The sequence below is a fragment of the Epinephelus lanceolatus genome, chromosome 8, assembly GCF_041903045.1.
Source record: "Epinephelus lanceolatus isolate andai-2023 chromosome 8, ASM4190304v1, whole genome shotgun sequence".
In the NCBI taxonomy this organism is placed as follows: Eukaryota; Metazoa; Chordata; class Actinopteri; order Perciformes; family Serranidae; genus Epinephelus; species Epinephelus lanceolatus.
The window spans coordinates 29,638,816-29,657,383 of NC_135741.1; the positions used below are offsets into that span (position 1 = coordinate 29,638,816).

The 18,568-nt window shown below is 39.4% G+C and overlaps 2 protein-coding genes across 5 annotated transcripts in view; one reads left to right on the forward strand and one right to left on the reverse strand.

Moving 5' to 3' along the window:
- Positions 1-18,568, reverse strand: part of acot7 (acyl-CoA thioesterase 7) — a 162,614-nt gene that overhangs the window by 116,035 nt on the left and 28,011 nt on the right. The window lies entirely within an intron of this gene.
- The window catches only part of espn (espin), a 55,223-nt gene that overhangs the window by 917 nt on the left and 35,738 nt on the right, over positions 1-18,568 (forward strand). For all 4 annotated transcript variants that reach the window (XM_078170150.1, XM_078170149.1, XM_078170152.1 and 1 more), the window contains exons 2-6: positions 3,677-3,870; positions 14,735-14,921; positions 15,204-15,386; positions 16,338-16,469; positions 18,276-18,531. In XM_078170150.1, the coding sequence (XP_078026276.1) occupies positions 3,677-3,870; positions 14,735-14,921; positions 15,204-15,386; positions 16,338-16,469; positions 18,276-18,531 (952 nt within the window). The remainder of the gene's footprint in view (positions 1-3,676; positions 3,871-14,734; positions 14,922-15,203; positions 15,387-16,337; positions 16,470-18,275; positions 18,532-18,568) is intronic.

The window sequence follows — 18,568 nt, forward strand, 5'->3', positions numbered from 1 at the left end:
GTTGAAGCCTAATTCTCTCTTTCCTCTGACCTGGCTGCAGTTTCTCAACTATGTGACCTACCTAACAGCCTCAGGGTCCAGTAGATCTGGGATATACTCATGCTTAAAACAAAGTTGCAATATTTTCTAACAGACTTTACACTAGGCAATAAAAGACTGTCTAAAACATTTACACCATAATGAGACACTGAACCCATACTAACACAATTCAAAGGGTATAGCAGCTCAAGGCAGGGTGACCCACCTGCAGCTGTTGACAGAGATATACAGTCTGTTTAATGACTTAAGTGACTCAACATGCTCAACTTCATTAAACAAGTGCTTTGCCATTTAAACAGACACTTCCACAAATAGTAAGTTGAACACAAGGTCAATAAATATAGTTTAAACTCAATCATGACACCATTAAGTCATGTTCTGTAAAACCACAGTCCTTTTATCTTGAGTGGTGATCAGTTATTAGTTTGGTGATGACAAAAGATAACCTCGTGCAAGATGAACTGCCCTCAATATGCACTGAAAACAGATTTAGCATCAAGACTATGAGACATCAGGACTTGGTGATGTTAGAGAAGTGCCTGAATAGGCTACTTTTGTTATTGTTCCGATGACATGTTAAAATGCTCAGAGGAATATAAAATAAAGAAATCATATTTCTTTGACAAAACTTTACCACATGTGCGACACTGTCAGTTGGTAGGCATTAGGGTTTTTTTTGTTTGTTTAGTCTTTTTTGTCTTTTGTTGTTTCAGTACAAACCCCATTGCACTGCCTCATGTTCCCATGGTAATGAAGTATGCAAAACTGGATTTGCAAAAGTAATATCCTTTATACAGCGCATACAGTAACTCACAAAGGGCACATATACAAATACATAGTTTGATGCGATAGCGGGGAAGATGTCTGGTAAGGAGTACATATAAACCTTCATGATTCAACCCAATGAGCCTTTATGACTCAACTTGTATGCTGGCAGTAAGATGCATAGTATTCACACCAGGGAAGGAATGCAGCAGGTATTTTGAGTCTTAGTAAAAGCTCTGATACAGTTGTACTGTAAACCCAGATGTACCATTAACATTATCTGTGCATATATGTGCATACCATAATATGTTGTTTCTCTTAAGTAACACAATATAATCCAGTAATTTTCTACACTTGCTTATACTACGCAGAGCATGTGCAAGGTATCCCAGCATTCTTTGGGTGAGAGGCAAGGCACTGGACAGGACAGGTCACCAGTCTATCACACATAGACCTGATACAACATTTACAGTCACTGGCCACTTAGATTTTCATGGAGACCACGCAAACTTAACAGACATGATCTAGTCAGCTCGGTCAGATTCATCCCTAAGACCTTGGTTTGAGGTGACAGTGCTAACGACTAAGCCACAAGCTGACCCATTTTACTCTTACTCGCAAATAAATTAGACCAACACAACACAGCCCAAGTACCAAACCCGAGTCTATCGGGCACTCGATCTAACCTCTTGTAATCTGTGATTCTAAATTTGAAACACAGTAATAAGAGCTCTATCATCTATTTACTGTCTCCATTACTGCCGCTGCCTGACAGACCACAGAACAAATAATACCCCACGCCACCAACTAACTGATAAGATACTTGGCTGACATTTAGTAAAACCTATCGATTACCACTGGCAATGCAATCTACTTGATGAGTGATTAATGTTAGCTTTCACTTTTCACCATTGTGTCTTAATGCATTATGTTACTGCACTCTAATACAGATTTTATCTGATGTTAATGATGCTCATGTGAGGCACTCCACTGCCTTCCTTGTTGATAAGACTCGAGTATTACTATACATCTGTCCACCAGGGCTGACGTATGCTTCAAAGCTTCAATTGTTGCCATTGTAATCAATGTCTAAATCAATATTCAAATGCTCCATTTTTTAAATCCCAAATAGACCATAAATGAATACGTATCCAACATTACTTATTATGCATCAGTATTATTTGTTTTAAATTATTCTCAGACAAGGACATTTAAATTTACTGACCAGCAATCCAGCACCACTGAAACTGTGACAGTTTGACCACACGTGACAGGCTTACAGATATGCTAGCAAGATGTCGAATAAGTCAAGCATCTGAAATAGTTTAAACATTTTGTGAAAATGACCCCCGAAAAGTTGAGTGGCAGAAATTCCATAGGAAACTGGCAATGACCTTGGCAAATCACCTGAAAACTGTAAGTAACAGCTTAGCTTGTAAGGTATTCTTTTTTCCTAGTGATTATGGCCAGTGTTAATGCAACCTGCATACTAACAGTGTCACAGAATTTTGTGTGCATCTACTGAAAACTGATGTTTCAAAAAAGTTTGACTTTGGTGTTTTAAGCAAGTGGCAATCTAGGGAGCTGAAAAATGAAGCCAACACAGTAGCACCAAAAACTGCAGTTCTTTAAATGGCCACTTGAGGCTGGCTCTGGAATCCAGTCAATCCCCACTGACACTCAAATTAAAATGCCCAACTTTACAGCAGCAGTAAACATGTTTACAGCCTGGAAAAAAAACTATTTGGTCTCTATAGCTAATTTCCATTTTCATGACAACTGTAGGGGGCTGAATTTTTATATAACTCACTGGTTTACATTTTGATGAGGCTTTACATTGCCCATAATTAATGGCAGGCTGCTTTGAGTGACAGGCTGTCTGCAGATAGCGTCCTCCGCCTCCCAGTCAGATCCACCCCTTGCTCCTCCACAGCGCCAGCCTCTCACCCAAATATGGTCACTTCTGGCTCCAAAGAACCAAGATGGCAACAGTAGAAGTACCGAACTCAAGGCTTAAAAATGGGCTTCAAAACAAACCAATGGGTGACATCACTGTAGATAGGTCCATTATTTTTACAGCCTATGTTTTTAGCAACCCAGTGTTGCTTTTCCAGAGGCTATTGTGCTACCAAACGTGGGTATTTTAAGCCAAAACCTTTCTTGGCCATGACAAAGTGTTTTTGTGCATAAACATAACATATGGTAACCACAACATTGTTAGAAATTTAAAGTTTTAACGTATCCTCTACATAATACAAGTACAACACATCCCTGGTTTGAAGAAAAGTACAATGGCAACATTTATTCTGGCACTTAGGTTACAAATTACTACTTTAGTCATGACAGGTATTTGGCTTTAATATCTGGTATCTTTCAGATTATTTTTTCTTATTCTGACATAGCTAATTACACTGTAGGTTTGAGTACAATTGTCACTGTATATAAACAGCTATCTTCAACATTTATTAACGTTTTATATGACCCATTTATCTCACATAGCACAGGGAGTTCTATGATTTATTCCCTTTCTCCCAGTTTCAACAGTGAACACTAAAACATAGCAACAAATAATAATAATAATATACAAATTGTTTTTCGTTATTCTTAAATTGAACCATGACGGCGCAGCACCAGTCATTCATACAGACTGCTGACATTGTTGTGGCCTCTGGATGCCAACCACTGCACATTTCAACGCAGTACAGTTTGCACAGTAATGACGTTTTTGCTGGTGGGTCCTGCTTAAAAAAAAAAAACGGATGATTAAATATCTGAAATAGTTTTGATTATTACCTTTTTAACATAAAAATAATTGGAAATGTAATTTCAGAAACCCACATTTCAGCTGTATCTGTCTTTGTTTGATTGACAGGACAGGGACAGTTCCGGTGCCACCGTTCTTCACCTTGCATCCCGCTTCAGTCACCATGAGATCACTGACTGGCTGCTGAAGAGCGGCAAGGTGGACCCCGGGGCCTCCACCGACACAGGTGCCGTACCTGTTCACTATGCTGCTGCCAAGGGAGACCTGCCCTCTCTCCGACTGCTACTGGGGCACAGCCCAAAGTAAGAGCAATATGGTTTTGTCTTTGCAGCAGTCAGTAAGCGTCTTTTTACCATGTTTAAAATCTGATCTGTCAAAGTGATTTATCAGCTGTTGATTTCTTCTCGCTGATGTCTAATAGGGATTTAGCATAGTAACTTGTAGGATTTAAGGATTGTTTTTGCAGGGAATGCAAACGCCTTTGTATAGAACACACTCTCTAAAACCAGAGTGGGTGTCATTGACGTACAGTACTTAACACAAATTATACAAGATTTATCTAAATATATCTTTTTTTAAACTAAGTATATTCAGTAATACACAAGAACAACAGTATTGTTATTTCCTGATGGTGCACATCCATAAAACAGGTCAGTGCTAAAATGTGTTGGTCTCAAAAGGTTCTTTAAATCTTTCTTTCCATTATTCCCATCCTCATTGTCCAACCTATTTAAAGACTTTTTATGTATAAACTAGGAATTTCCAAATTGAAATGAAAATCTGAGGTTTCTTTCTGAGCTGGTAAAACAGCAGTCAGGACGACAGTCGTGTCAATCATTTAACAGATATGACAAAGTTAGTATAAACAGCCCAAATCAATATAAAAATACAATATCAGAGTTATTTTTATCACATACAATAAGATATAAATCTAAAGTCTAGTACCTAATACACCTCTTTTTATTTAACTTGGTGCTCTTCAACACACCCTTCACTTGTGAAGATTACAACACAGATTTGATTTTAATAGAGCCTTTAGTCTATGGCAAGTTTTAGTTTTTGTCAGCTCTCATCAGTTTCCTCCTACTGTTTGTAACTGAAACAGCTTGCAGCAGATCCACTGCTCAGATTCAGATTTCAGACTGCTGCCACTTAAGCAGTCTGACTTTGATAAATTATCTACCAGATTTCAAAGGTCAGCAAGTAACCTCTTACATCTTTTCAGATGCTTACCAAACAAGTGATCAGCTTTTGGCTCAGACTGTAGGTATTTTTACAACACCAACTGGCCCTGAGGGGAAGCAGCCTGAACTTCACTTTTTTGTTACTCATGGCAGTTGAAATACTTTCTATTTAAATCCCATTTAGAATAAAGAAAAACTCTTAACAGCTTAATTTTCCAATTAAAAACAAACTGCACAGCACCATAGCCCTGAGTGCTGCTTATGTAATACATCAAGAATAATTTCCATAATGCTGACACAAGTCTGTCTGAGAGCCATGTTAACAAATCAAATGAGTGTTTGTGGTCTGATGAATTTTTGTTAAGATCTTGTTTCGATTACAAAATTAGATGCGATGTAAGTCTGTCAGTTATTTTCTTGATTGATCATTTGGTCTGTAGAACATCAGAAAAAAATGAAAAATGGCCAAAACACTATCCTAAAGCACAAGGTGGCATCATTAAAGGGAAACATTGCCAAATTTCAACTAGCTCTGTCATCTCAGTGTGTGCAAATGAATGATGTTTGGCTTCGCCCTGTGCCACAAGTGCCCAGAACACCCACTCATTTGCCAGCAGACTGATGACACATTTCACCTCACCCAGCAGACTTGGATCAGTCAGTGGATGGTCTGGGTGCTCTAGGCACTCATGGCACAAGGGGATGCCAAACACTTTAATCTGCACATTCTGTCATGCTGCAGTTGAAAATGGGCAATGTTCCCCAGTCCATAATGCAAAAAAAAAATCAAACTAGTATAATGCAAGACCAAAAAAAGCAGCAAGTTGCCAAATTTAAGAACCTGAATCATCAAGTGTTTCAGTCCCTCTTTAAGCAAAAATGACAAACAATTAGCTGATTATGAAAATACTTGCCAATTAATTTTGTATCAGTTGACTAATTGTTACTGCTCTGGTAAAAAGTGTTTGTGTTTGAGTGTGATTACCCCTTGATGAATATCATCCCTATCAGTTCAGTGTCAGACCCACCAGTGCCCTGTAGAGATAACACCCTCCCATATTAACTACTACGTCTACATGGACAAGAGTGAGGCGTAGTTCAAGGACGGGATTAGCATGAACCAACACTACAGACTCTTCCTAAGCAGGAACCAGGTTGTTCGGTGGTAATATCTGCTTTAAAAAAAAAAGTTATGCACAGATTTTGCAGCATCTACGCCGCAGTACTCAAGTTACACAACTTTGACCAAATGTATATAATTAGTATGTCTGTGTCGACCGTATTGAGAGCAAAGAAAAACTGAAAAAGCTCCGTAGTCAGATCAGTAGCTTCACTGAGCCATCAGTTGATATGAGGAAATAAGCAGCTGTGACACTGTGACCTGCAGTTTTGAAGTACAGAGTATTACCATCAGATCACTGTGAATACCTTTTATATTTCTTGAGTATTCACATGGATTTGTGTGTCTGATATTCCCTAGTAGGGGAGTGGGATAATAACCTGTTAATCAGAGCCCCACTAACAGTTACAGTCACTGGAATTAACACTGTGAGGAAAGGTGTTAGCTGTTCTTTCCCTAAAGAAACAGTTCTTCATATTGGATGAAAACATTCATGTTATGACACTTTATATTTTGAGTAATTGTTTGATTGTGTTTGTGTTTGTAATATGGCTGCACTGCAGCACTAAATACAAATTTATTTAACTGACACAAGCAGAAGATGAATAGGTTGGGTCCTGCTCACTGGCATTTTAGTAATATGGCTGTTGATTGATTCCTCCCGACAGAGAGTGGTAAACAATCAATGCTATTAAACTTAAATTAGTTGTTGCTATTTTAGTGATATTAAAGTGAATTCAGTGTACAAACAGGTTCCTCTGGGTGACATTAAAGGCAAGACAGTGTGCCTTGCATGGTTTGTTTTTCAGTTTATTGATAAGGCCTGTCTGGTTGTAAAAGAATAAAAAAGGTAAATACGGAGATAACCGTTGAGCTGATGGATGTTCTCTGTGCTGGTGTCTTTGTCAGCCATCAACAATGATCACAAACTGCTGCCATAAAGAAATAGAAATGTAGCTCATTTACAACTTAGTCTTTAAGTTAATCAGTATTATCTGTTGCTTTATCTTTGATGACCTGAGCAGAATGACCGGCTTGTCCAGACACTAACCTTGTGCTCTGCACCTCCAATATTGTGTGGTTGCACCCCAGACAGGTGCATAGCTGCTGAAAATTTAATGAGCCCCAGGGACATGGTAGCTCCCTGATAGCTGGGCCCCATTCACTCCTCTCCGCCACCACTCCCACTGTTGCTGTTTACCACCATCTCCACGGCAACACACAGTAGCGCCAACCGGCGATAAGATAATGAGGAAAACAAATCCGTTTGAATAGACGGGCTGCTTTCTAGTCACTAGCCTCAGGCATTGTTTAGAATTGAACTTTGCAGAATAGAGATAGCATTCTTGTTTCAGGGTTTATTACAAGCTGCAAATTTGTATCAGTGAGTTTAAGGAGGTAATTGGATGGCTCAGTTTGTTCTGCTTGAAAAATCACATGGACAACATGACCTCCTCTGTTACATGATCACTTTAGCAACTGTTGACGAAACAATAACATGATGAGAGTGTTGCTGCAAGCAAGTGACAACCAAAAACCAATTACATTTGAATTTTTTTTGTATCATTTTACTAAACCAGTGGTTTAAGTTCTATTTCATGAATGCATATGCCATTCATTTCAAGACCTCCACCTTGGCTTTGACCATTTTAGACTTTTGAATTCTGGTGAGCTGGTTTTAGGATTGAGGCTTGGTACCAGTATTTTTATATCTGACATAGCCTATATATCTTTAACCAATACGACCTTTTGATGACAGACAATAAAAGGATCTGCAAGAGTTTACCACTGAAATTTATTCTTGACACAGCATTTAGAGTAACTACAACCACTGAAACACACAATTAAAATGTATCCTTATACAATGGTCATACTATTGCCTTTGAAAATGCACATAGTGGTTTGTGTGATATCTAACAAATTAGTGTGAATTAGAACCCTCTAAATGGCAACGACATGTTACATACTTGATGTAAAATTACATAGGTTACATTTAGGCAAGTAAAGTTGAGTAGGTTAAAATAATTCAAAGTTCACTTGGTTTCACACAAGACACAAACACCAGTCTGCATAAGGAAGCAGGTTGGGGTAGTGGATGGGCCAAACAAACACAGGATTTTCCCCCAGCAAACTTTCCCTCTTTATACTACTTCCTTCTTTACTTCAGTCAGCGTATTTGTCATGTTATTGCAGCCTTCCTGATTATTTGGTTTACATATGAATTACTGGCTCATGATTATAGGGGTTATATCCAAATTCTGGTGTGTTACTTTTCATAGGTATACATATGATTTGTGTGTGAGAACAGTCTGGAAACTACAACTACCACATCTATTCATTGGTTGGGTAAAATGTGTGTATGTACAAAATGTAAAGAAATACCAGTGCTGGTTTAAACATACATGAAGTACCCACTGAGATGGTTGTTGTTTTTTCCTTTAGTGTATAGTTGTTATTTTTGGATAACAGTATAACAAGTGACACATAGCAAATTCATTTTCTATTGAATGACATGCACAGGTTAGAGGTCCCCTGTGAAGTATAGACAAGCACTCAGGATAGAGGTCATACCATAAAATGGCAGCAGTACTCAGCTGTCTGCAGTGTTGTACTCATTAAGCAATCAAAGTCTTTTTGTGTTCCAATTAGCACAACACAGATGTGGCTTTGTTTCCCAATATTTTAGTGTTTGTTAGATTCTTAAGCTAGCATCTGAATTGGTAGCTCGTTCACCTGTCCATCCCAGAGAACCAAAACCAACAGGCTCATGTGCTGTGCCTCTGCTGATAGCCTCGGCACACAAGAGTGAATGAATGAGAGAGAGAGAGAGAGAGAGAGGGAGACGGAGAGAGAGGCTACAGACAGGTTATGCAATCAATTAGTGCAGATTAAGATCTTTGGCCAAGCCATAATTCCAACATGCAGTTGAAAAGGGTAGACCTCTGCAGTAGTATATTCTAGAAAGTTGGCTATATAAAGGTTTGTTGGAAACACACAAGGTGGATACACAGGACAGTCTCCGAATTCCTTGTTTAGTCTTTCCTCACTTCTCATGTTTACAGAACAGTTGCTGAGCAGGAATATGTACTGTATAACTCAAATGGATCATACGGTCCACCATAAAATTAATTTAAGACCATCTTCTTTAAAAAAAAAAAAAAAAAACTTAAAAAAAAGTAATGTAAGCTTATCTGTTTTGACCATAGTCTTTGATAATAACTAGATACTGAATGCCAAGATGGCGACTACTCATTCCAATGGAGTTGCTCGCCTGGTGCACACACCAAGAAAGTTTTCTAGCTTCCAGGTTTAGTTCCGCGGTGTGTGGCCCACTGAATGTACGCAGTAAGGTGTCTCCCCCTGGCCCTGCCCACCAGTTCTCGTTCGGTTCGTAGACTTTACATTGTGATGACGTCAAAGGTATTTAAATCGCTTTTCTCAGTTTGAGGAAAGTTACATATATATAAATCCACCATGGCTCAAAAATTCAAAATAGAAAGAGTCATAACTGATCTTGTTTGCAGTTCCAGGTGTCCTGTAAACAGATTTACAGACGTCTCTTTTACAATGGGGGCCTACGGGGAAAATCCTTTCTGGGCTGCAGGGGATTATTTCGCTGCAGTACTGCGAGTGGACACTGGGACAAATTTGCTGCAAGGGTGAGCAGTTTTCCTGGGGGCCTGGTTTTGACACAGGAAACAATATGTCAGCCAGCTGGTACCAAATTATCAGGAATTACAATTTAACAGTGAGTTCAACATTTGAGGCGAGAAATACTCAATACAGTAACAGAATCTTGGTTCATATTTTATCAGCAATGCCTAGTTTTGACATTTGATCTTGTATTTTCAGCCTTCGTTTTTACAATACAGGAAACCGTAAGGTGCCCACTTCCTGTTCAAGAACTCTTTAGGTGAGAAATAGGCAATATAGTGACAGAATCTTAGTATAAATTTGATCACCATTGCCTAGTTTTAAAGTTTGATCAAAGTTTGGTCTGAGGCTGAGAGAGTCATAGGGGCGGCTCTCTCTCGATCTGCTTCTGACTCTTTGTGTCCATAGTGGCAGGCATCTGAAAATGCAAATATATAATAATCGTAGTTCAAGCAAAAGCCCTTCAGCCACCATAACACGTCATCCGCCAGATTTGAGCTGAGCAGGGAGATCTGGGTGCTGGTAAGATGGAGGGAAGTTCACCATAGTTCATTTACACATACTACCCGAACTGTTATCAAACAAAGGTGGTTTAAAATTGGCAAAGTGTCCCATTATGTGAGGTGGCGTTCAGCATTGCGTTAATACATGGAGAGTAAGGGGTAAATAGGTGAGTAAAGTTTTCCATGCAGCCAGCGGCTGAGCTGCACTTATTTTCCTCAGCACTAATCTTCTTAATAACTTCTTGGTACAAGTTGGATAAAAAACCCTTTCAGTTCTGTTTTACAACAAGAGGTTTACACTGAGGAAAAGCAATGTAACGTGCCATTTTGAGATGCTCACAGTATTAAAACTGTACACTTTGAGAGAGTATTGTTATCAGGTTATAACGTAAGATGTGCAATTTTTAACGTGAAGATTACTGCACTGATTACATAAGGTGAGCTCAGGGCTGTTTTATCTAGTTTTGAATATGTGAAGCATCAGTGGGAAACATACCCTAAAACCCTGAAGTGTTCTACTCAAATAGGACCACATCAAATGTCCCTGTGTGTCCCTTGAGGTTTGTTGTCTGTGTTTTAATGTTGTTGTCTTACAGTTTTTGGGCTCTGCTGCCAACAGCTATAGCCTCTAAAATAAAGCCCCATTCCCACTGGACAAATAACCCATTAACACCTGCTAACATCTGGCTTTTGTGGGGAAGGTTATAATCAGTATTCCCTCGGGGGACAAATGACTGCAGTAGTCATGGCCATTGGCTTCAGCATCAATCGGCCCTGATCAGCAGTGATGGAAATATGACACGCGGGTAGACGTGCTATTCTTAGCAGGCAGACTTTGAGAGACTGAATAAATAACAGATATAAAAAAAGAAGTAACCACGGTAACATTTTACTGGCCTCCATGCGTCTTTCTACTGTTTACTAACCTGCATTCCAGCCAGTCTGTGTTGTCGAACATAACACACCAGAAAAAAAAAAAAAAAACAGAAAGGCACACTTGTCTACTGCACACTCGTCTACTTTTGGTGGAAAAAGGGTTAAAGATAGATAGACAAGAGCTGCAAATTATGTTATCAGTAAATTTCCATGAAAGAAAGAATTCTTACACAAAAGACTTGAGTCACCTTGTTAAGTAAAGAGCATAAATTCTCCCACAACATTCTTTATTATTTATACAGGAAAAGCCACTGAGAAGCTAACAAGCCTCAGCTATCAGACAAGAGGACTATTAGTGTGACATCAATTACTCTACCAGTAATGAAGATAACCTTGCTCTTTGTTACTGTGTACGTGGGGGACGGGACAGTGCACAGAGGTGAATTACTCATCGGTGCTGAACTGGAAATATATCAAATGTCTCCTTCTTTAAAGTGCATTTTTTTTCTCTTTTGAGTGACAATGTGTCTGAGGACCCATTGGGCCACCTGCTAGCTCTGTCGTCACACAAGGCTAACTTCTTTCTTAGCTCTGTGAAATCCACACCTGTTCTCCAAAAGCACCTCTTTAGTGAAGTGTTCAAGCCTCTTCTCTTTGGAGTATTGTGACAAAGACTTGTGTGCTATGTTAGAAATGCATCAGTCCTACCCCAAATACACTCGACTTTGTCATTATAACGAAGTCTGTGGTTAGGATTAATGATGAATGCAAGCTTCTCTGCTATATAGACCTCAGTAAGCAGGTGAACTTCAGCCCACTTTGGTTACACTCAATAATTAACAAGTCTGCCCACTTCCTGATGACAGATCTGTAGATTACTTCCCCTACTTATTTTCAAATATTTTAAGTGTCTTTACTTGTAATATTTTTCCTGAAAGACAAGCCTGAGCCTCAAACATAACCACACATTTGCCGAAATTTATACCTATATATTCCACAGATGATTTTATTTTAAGAATGTGTATCTATTTTCTGGCTCAGAATAAGACCTGATTGATCATAGGTAGGTACAACCTTGTGTGTTAAGATTTAGACCAGAACATCCACATGTGGTGTAATGCAGGGTCTTTAGTCACCAGAGTTTTGGCCTTGAGCCACATCCTTGGGAGGGAAAGTTTGGCAGGGTCATGTGTGTGTCTACAAGATCCACCCGTCCACGTTAGCCCTGCCTCTCATTTTCCTCACCTCCTCTGCTCCTCCTCACCTACTCAGTCTGTCTTGGTGACTGGCAACCCTTGGATAAGCACAGAGCAAGTCGGGCAAAGCCAGTGGAGTGGTAATCCTCTTAGGAGACTCATTGCTCATTTGTCAGTATCCAAATAAAGCACACCCTTATGGGATTTAGTGGGGAAGTGCTCATTCACTCCCTGACCTCCCACTGTGACTGAAAAGATCTGGGACAAGCAGGGATACAAGCAATGGATGGGAGGCGGGGCTAAGGGCCTTTTGAAATAGGGAAGCGGGATTTGGCTCAGCGTCACTTCTGTCTGCTCTCAAAATAGCCGCTTGTTGACATTGACAAAGGGATGTTTTCCTGTCACAGTTGACCTTTCAGATCAGTGAGTTTTTGTCATCTGACAGCTGAAAGAGTGAAAACAATCATTTAACTGTAGCGTCTGAAGAGCACAATTTGCTTATGGGATAATGAGCAGATCATTTAAATGAACTGATCCAAGTTGAAATAGGAAGTAGGCAAGCCACCATTACTGCTGCAGTGCCCCACTAGAAAACCAGCACACTGTACTGTGATGTATGTAAGGGTTTTTGGTTCTTATTATATTTCATTTTTTCATCACAAAAGTGACATTTACAAACCAACTTATAACATACACATACAAAAACAAAAACAACCCAAAAAAACAACAGAAAGCCTGACTAGACGGTGATGAATACAACAATAATAAGCCTATTACATCACCAAAAAGGAAAAACCACTAAGAATAACAAAACATGGTGTCTCTCAGGCTTAAACTCATTGATGGTAAATTAAGATGCCTAATTATTGGGCCCCAGTTACTCTCAAACTTATCCTGCAAAACCAGTGTATTGTTTCGCCTCTCTAGATGTATTCCCAACACTAGTTCCCCAAGCCGCCTAGAGAAACAAGGAGCACTGGTAGCCTTCCTTTCCCCAAGAAATATCCTCTCTTTCAATCTCTCAGAAAATTTACAATACCAAGAGAAGATATCCTGCCAAAATGAGACAATTTTAAGACAAAACCAAGAGATTAGACCTAGGGTACCTTATGTAAAGTAACATGTGTCAGTTATCAGATACATGAGGATACATTTTAGAAATGTCAAATGAATTTTGAGACTAGATGTTTAGAGCCAGGATGTTTTTAACAAAATATCTGACTCATAAAGTGAGCTTGAGGAACAGAGAGAGTTTCTTTCAGCTCAATATAAGATGCAAGTGATTATTAATGTACAGGTCTGCAGTGGTTGTCAGCCTTTTATCCCTCCACATCCTTTTGAAGAGCTTTTGCTTAGAAGTCTTCCCAGCATATCATGCACAACAGGTTATATATTAAAATTTAGTTATCAAATGTCATTAAAAAAAGCACTGTAGTGTTTATTTTAAGAGACTTTTCAATAAAATTTAGTCCAGTTTTAAACGATGGCATATTGTTTCTCGGCTGTGCTGTCATCAACTGCTCCAACAATAAACTGAGATTTTGAGAGAAAATTGACAAGTAAATGTTACAGGAATGCTCCATGAAATAAATTTTACTTTCTTAAATCTCCATTATTATGAGTGGTGTACCACCAAAAGACCGACCAGGGACTGCTAGGGACTGCTAGAGACTGTGATGCGATTATAGGCATTGGTGGGCCACCAACCCATTTATCTCTTGCTAATGTGGTACTATGTTTTCTGGCCAAAATTCCACTTTTACAGGATGGTGTGTTTTTTCCAGTCTTGGTCTCAGTGTAGAGTTTAAGTGTTTTGTGTTAAAAATCACAAGAACTGACACCTGGTGAAACACAGAATTTTTTACATTTTAGATAAAGTTAAGGATTTAAGAAATCAAATGGTTCATTTTTAAAGAAAGAACAAACTATACTTATACATTGTGACACATTAGTGACTGTGACCGTTTCTAGGCACAACAACAGAGACTATAGTGTTTTGTTTTTTCACAGGCTCTGTGTAATGGTTTTGCATTCCATTTAAATGTTGCCTTTCAAACACATGCTCTCCTTTTTAGTTTATTTACCCTGGTAACAATGCATTATGTAATAACTAGACAAAAATGTAATAAACTTTTCCTTTATTATGTAATAACACTAGATTTTGTAATAAATAGCCTGAACACAATATGTAATATATTCCCCACATCTTGTGATAAATTATTACACACTGCAGAGGTTATTATGAAATGTGAGAGTTGTTTTATGAAAATGTAATTATACATGCACTATGTATATGCAAAAAGTATTTGAGACAACTGATGTATCAACATGAACTCAGTAAAACCTTCATCCAGGCAGTGAGGTTTGTACCATAAGACTATAAAGCTGAATCCATCACACAGTTGAAATCCCAGTGAGTTGCATTTAAAACCCACAATTGTAAAGTATCTATTTATGGGAGTCAGTAGGCTTTATGGATTCAGACTTATACGTGTAAATGAACAAGTAACTCTCCTTCCAGCCATTTGGTTTTCAGTGATGACAGCAGGACTGGCTGCAACATACAATGTCTTTTATAGATACTGGATCTTCATGCGTCTCTTCATTCACTTTACTGTTTAATTCCCCTACAGTGTTGTCAACTCCCAAACTAAGAATGGTGCCACACCGCTCTACCTGGCCTGCCAGGAGGGTCATCTGGAGGTCGTCCAATACCTGGTCAAGGATTGCGGGGCGGATCCAAGCATCAGAGCCAATGACGGGATGACACCTCTGCATGCTGCTGCCCAGATGGGCCACAACACTGTCATCGTCTGGCTGGTACGTAGGAATGTTGTAACACAATAGATCAAACCTGTGATCTGACAAATTAATGTTGGATAAATATTTTTGAATGATACTAGTCATTCAAAAATATTTGAATGTTCTAGTCAAAGTCAGCATATTTTATATCCAAAATTACTCTTAATGCCAGAACTTTGTTGCATCATGTTTAAAAAAAAAACAGGTTTTTACTATTGGAATGTAAAGGCAAAGGTTTCTTTAACTTTTTCCCCAAAGCAGCTCTTGTTAATTCCTAAATTGTATCTATCCTTACTTCAGATGAGTTTCACAGAGATCAGTCTGACAGACAGGGATGGTGACGGGGCCACGGCCATGCACTTTGCAGCTAGTCGTGGCCACGCGAAGGTGCTCAGCTGGCTGCTGCTGCACGGAGGAGAGATCGTCACTGACAACTGGGGAGGGACCCCGCTTCACGACGCAGCAGAGAACGGTGAACTGGAGGTGTGTGTTTGTGTTCTGTTTGTTGTTACTTCTGTTGTGCTCAGTCAGTCTGGAATTAGCATACATGGTGAAAGATGGAAATGCTTTTTAAATAACTGGGTGTTTAATGTGTGCATCTACTTATCTAATATGATGGTAGAGTGACTGTGCAGAATGTTGGCTGTCCTGATCCTTTCTAATAGTAATGGCAACATGAGCAATAGCAGACATGAAGTAGCCTAAAAAAACACAATGTCATGCAAACAATATTCATATAGGTTATGTAGAAGCATTATGATTATTGGTGCTCACATATTCATTCCAAGTTTGACACTTGACCATCCATTTTGAATAAATGGCCTTTGGCTTATGGTTTTACCACCACTCTGACCTTCTACTTTGACTAACATTTAGTTGTGTCCGGCTTTGGTCAGTCAGCTGTTTCAGCCCACGCATGATGTATTACAACATAGAGAAAATTGTTATTTTGCATAAGAGTGAACTCAAAGGAAGCTGACCTGACGTATGAGGTGCTGGCCCAAGTTTTGGACTGGAGAGAACATTATTAAGAAGCTAACACGTCGAGTCAATATGGCAACACAAAGCTTTCTCAGTCTGAAAACAAGCAGCTTAGTCTGACGTCCACCTGGCACTTGGCAGGGGTGTTTCAAAACTGATGCTTTAACCTGTTCCAAGTTTATTTTTATTACCAGAAATGCTCTGAATTACAGAGGATGTAGTATTCTGCTTTTAAGGAGGAGATTTTATTCCAGGTTATCAATAATAGTGATTTACAAGGAAGACTGTGTCTATGAATTAGATGGTCACTGTCTAATCAGGTCATATTTTGCATCCTCCTAAGAAGGGTCTTATAACTAATTCAAATGTTGATGGATAAAAGAACACTTCAATTATAAAAGAACACTATCTTTTATACTCTAAAGTGACAATTTTTCTTATGTCACTCTCCAGTGCTGTCAGATCCTTGTGGTCAATGGGGTGGACCTGGGCATCAAGGACCAGGACGGCTTCACAGGAGCAGACCTGGCTGAATACAACGGCCACTCGCAGTGTGCCAAGTACCTGCGCACTGTGGAGAACATGGTAAGAGACACAGTTGTGCATCCTGACCAACTCTAACCTCTCTGTGGACAGGGCCAGACCCACAGGGAATTGATCAGTAAGGGGTCAAAGTATTTTAATTTCACAAACTTTGAATCCCATCAAAGAAATAAAGCATATGTAAGAAACAAATTAGGTGCAGCTTATTCTATCTTGATCTAACCATTGGATGTTCCTTAAAGACTTTATCTAATAACATCAACATTAAAACTATACAAAATGTATTAATTTCAATTTTTTCCCCCTAAAACTTAACCAAATTATGTGCTGTTTGCTCTGTCAAACCAACTGCAACCCTTTAGTGTAGGTCAGTGGTTTCAAAACTAGGGGCTGGGACCCCAAATTGCAGCCCAAGACATATCCGAGGGGGTCACAAAATGGTTAGAGAGATGAGAACTTTTGTAAGGCCCGTAAAAAAAAAATCTCCAGATCAAACTATCCAAGAAGGAAAAATCACTTTTTACTGTTCATTATTTACATCCACGCTAGGGCCTCAACCCATGACGGGGTCATTAGTTGACTTAACTGATTTTAAGGGGTCACAAGCCAGTCAGTTTGGAGCCACAGCTTCAGGTGCTCCAATGTTTGATGAATGATTATACAATATGTCACACACTGCTAGTTAGGTTCTCATCAAACATTTTCACACACTAATTGGTCTAATGGGAATTCTACTCAAAACACAGTATTTGTTCTAGACAGAGAACAGCATGTGAACTGTTGCCTTGTTTGTCCATCAACAGGACAAATGCCCAACCTCCTATGCATTCCACTCTGCATGAAATCCTAATTAGTTATCATTTCTGCTATAGTAAATCCTGAACTGTCCAAATATTCCACTGCAATACTAGTCATACTATTGATTTCAAATATTGTAATAACTAACATTCAAATTCTTAGTTGGTCCCCCAGGGCAAAAATGCCAAAATGCAACCTTAGAAAACACAAGACCGTGCACATTTCAGCAAACAACAGCTGTCACTGACCCAACATGTCCCTTGACTGACATCAGTTTTTCTCTGCTAATTACCAGCGCTATCAACTCTTGATACACAGTTGACTCTGCATCTTCCACCCACTGGTATCCCCAAGCGGCTGGAGGAATAATAACTCCTCCACAATTAACTCTCTTTGGTGTGTGGGAAACATATTTCCCCCCTCCTGCATTCCTCCCATTAGGGACATTAAACCAACTGAGTCCTGCGCTGTGGGAAAAGCAGAGGGCCCCAGAGCCTTTTTGATCAGCTGTGAGATGTTTCATTAGTGTGCAGTAATTAAACTCATAATGCTGTTCTCCTCATGTAAGACATCAGGGACAGGGGGCTAGTGGGATTTAACAACTGATGAATGAACAAGGAGATAATTCATATGAACTGATTCATGCATCTGTTTTGTGCAATGACACTGTATCCTTTTACAAATAACTGTAATTAAACAGACATGATGTAATATGAGTAATTACTTATAGGGTAACCTTGGTATTTTTCAACCTGGATCCTCTTTTCCAAAGTTTTTGTAATTAATGAGTAATGTGAACAAAACTTTTGAAACAAACAAGCACTTCCCGTTGACATAAATTGATGGTGTACGCATGCCCCCAATGGTGACACTGCAGTCTGTTTTGCGGCTACCATCTGCAGTGGTCTCACTCAATCCAGGACCAATTTCAAAAATATTTTAACAGATTAATGGTTTTACTGTTTTTACTATTGTGGAAATCATGTCCAAACTTTTGGCAGTCCAACCAAACCGATATTTACCACATTTATGAACTGTATCCTCTGACAGAGTGTGGAGCACCGTGTTCTGTCTCGGGACCCCTCAACAGACCTGGAATACAAGCAGCCAGACTCGGGCCTCTCGTCCCCAAACACCACGATGCCCCCTGCCAGCCAGGCAGCACACTTTGACATCAGTTCACCATCCAGCTCCCTGTCCAACTACGACTCAGCCAACTCCAGCCAGTCCAGCACTGGGGAGAAAAGGAGCAGCTTAACAATGTCACGAGGCCTGCCCACGCAGCTGAACACAGTCGCACACACAGGTCTGACACGCACGTAGCAAAAATATGCAACTTTTTA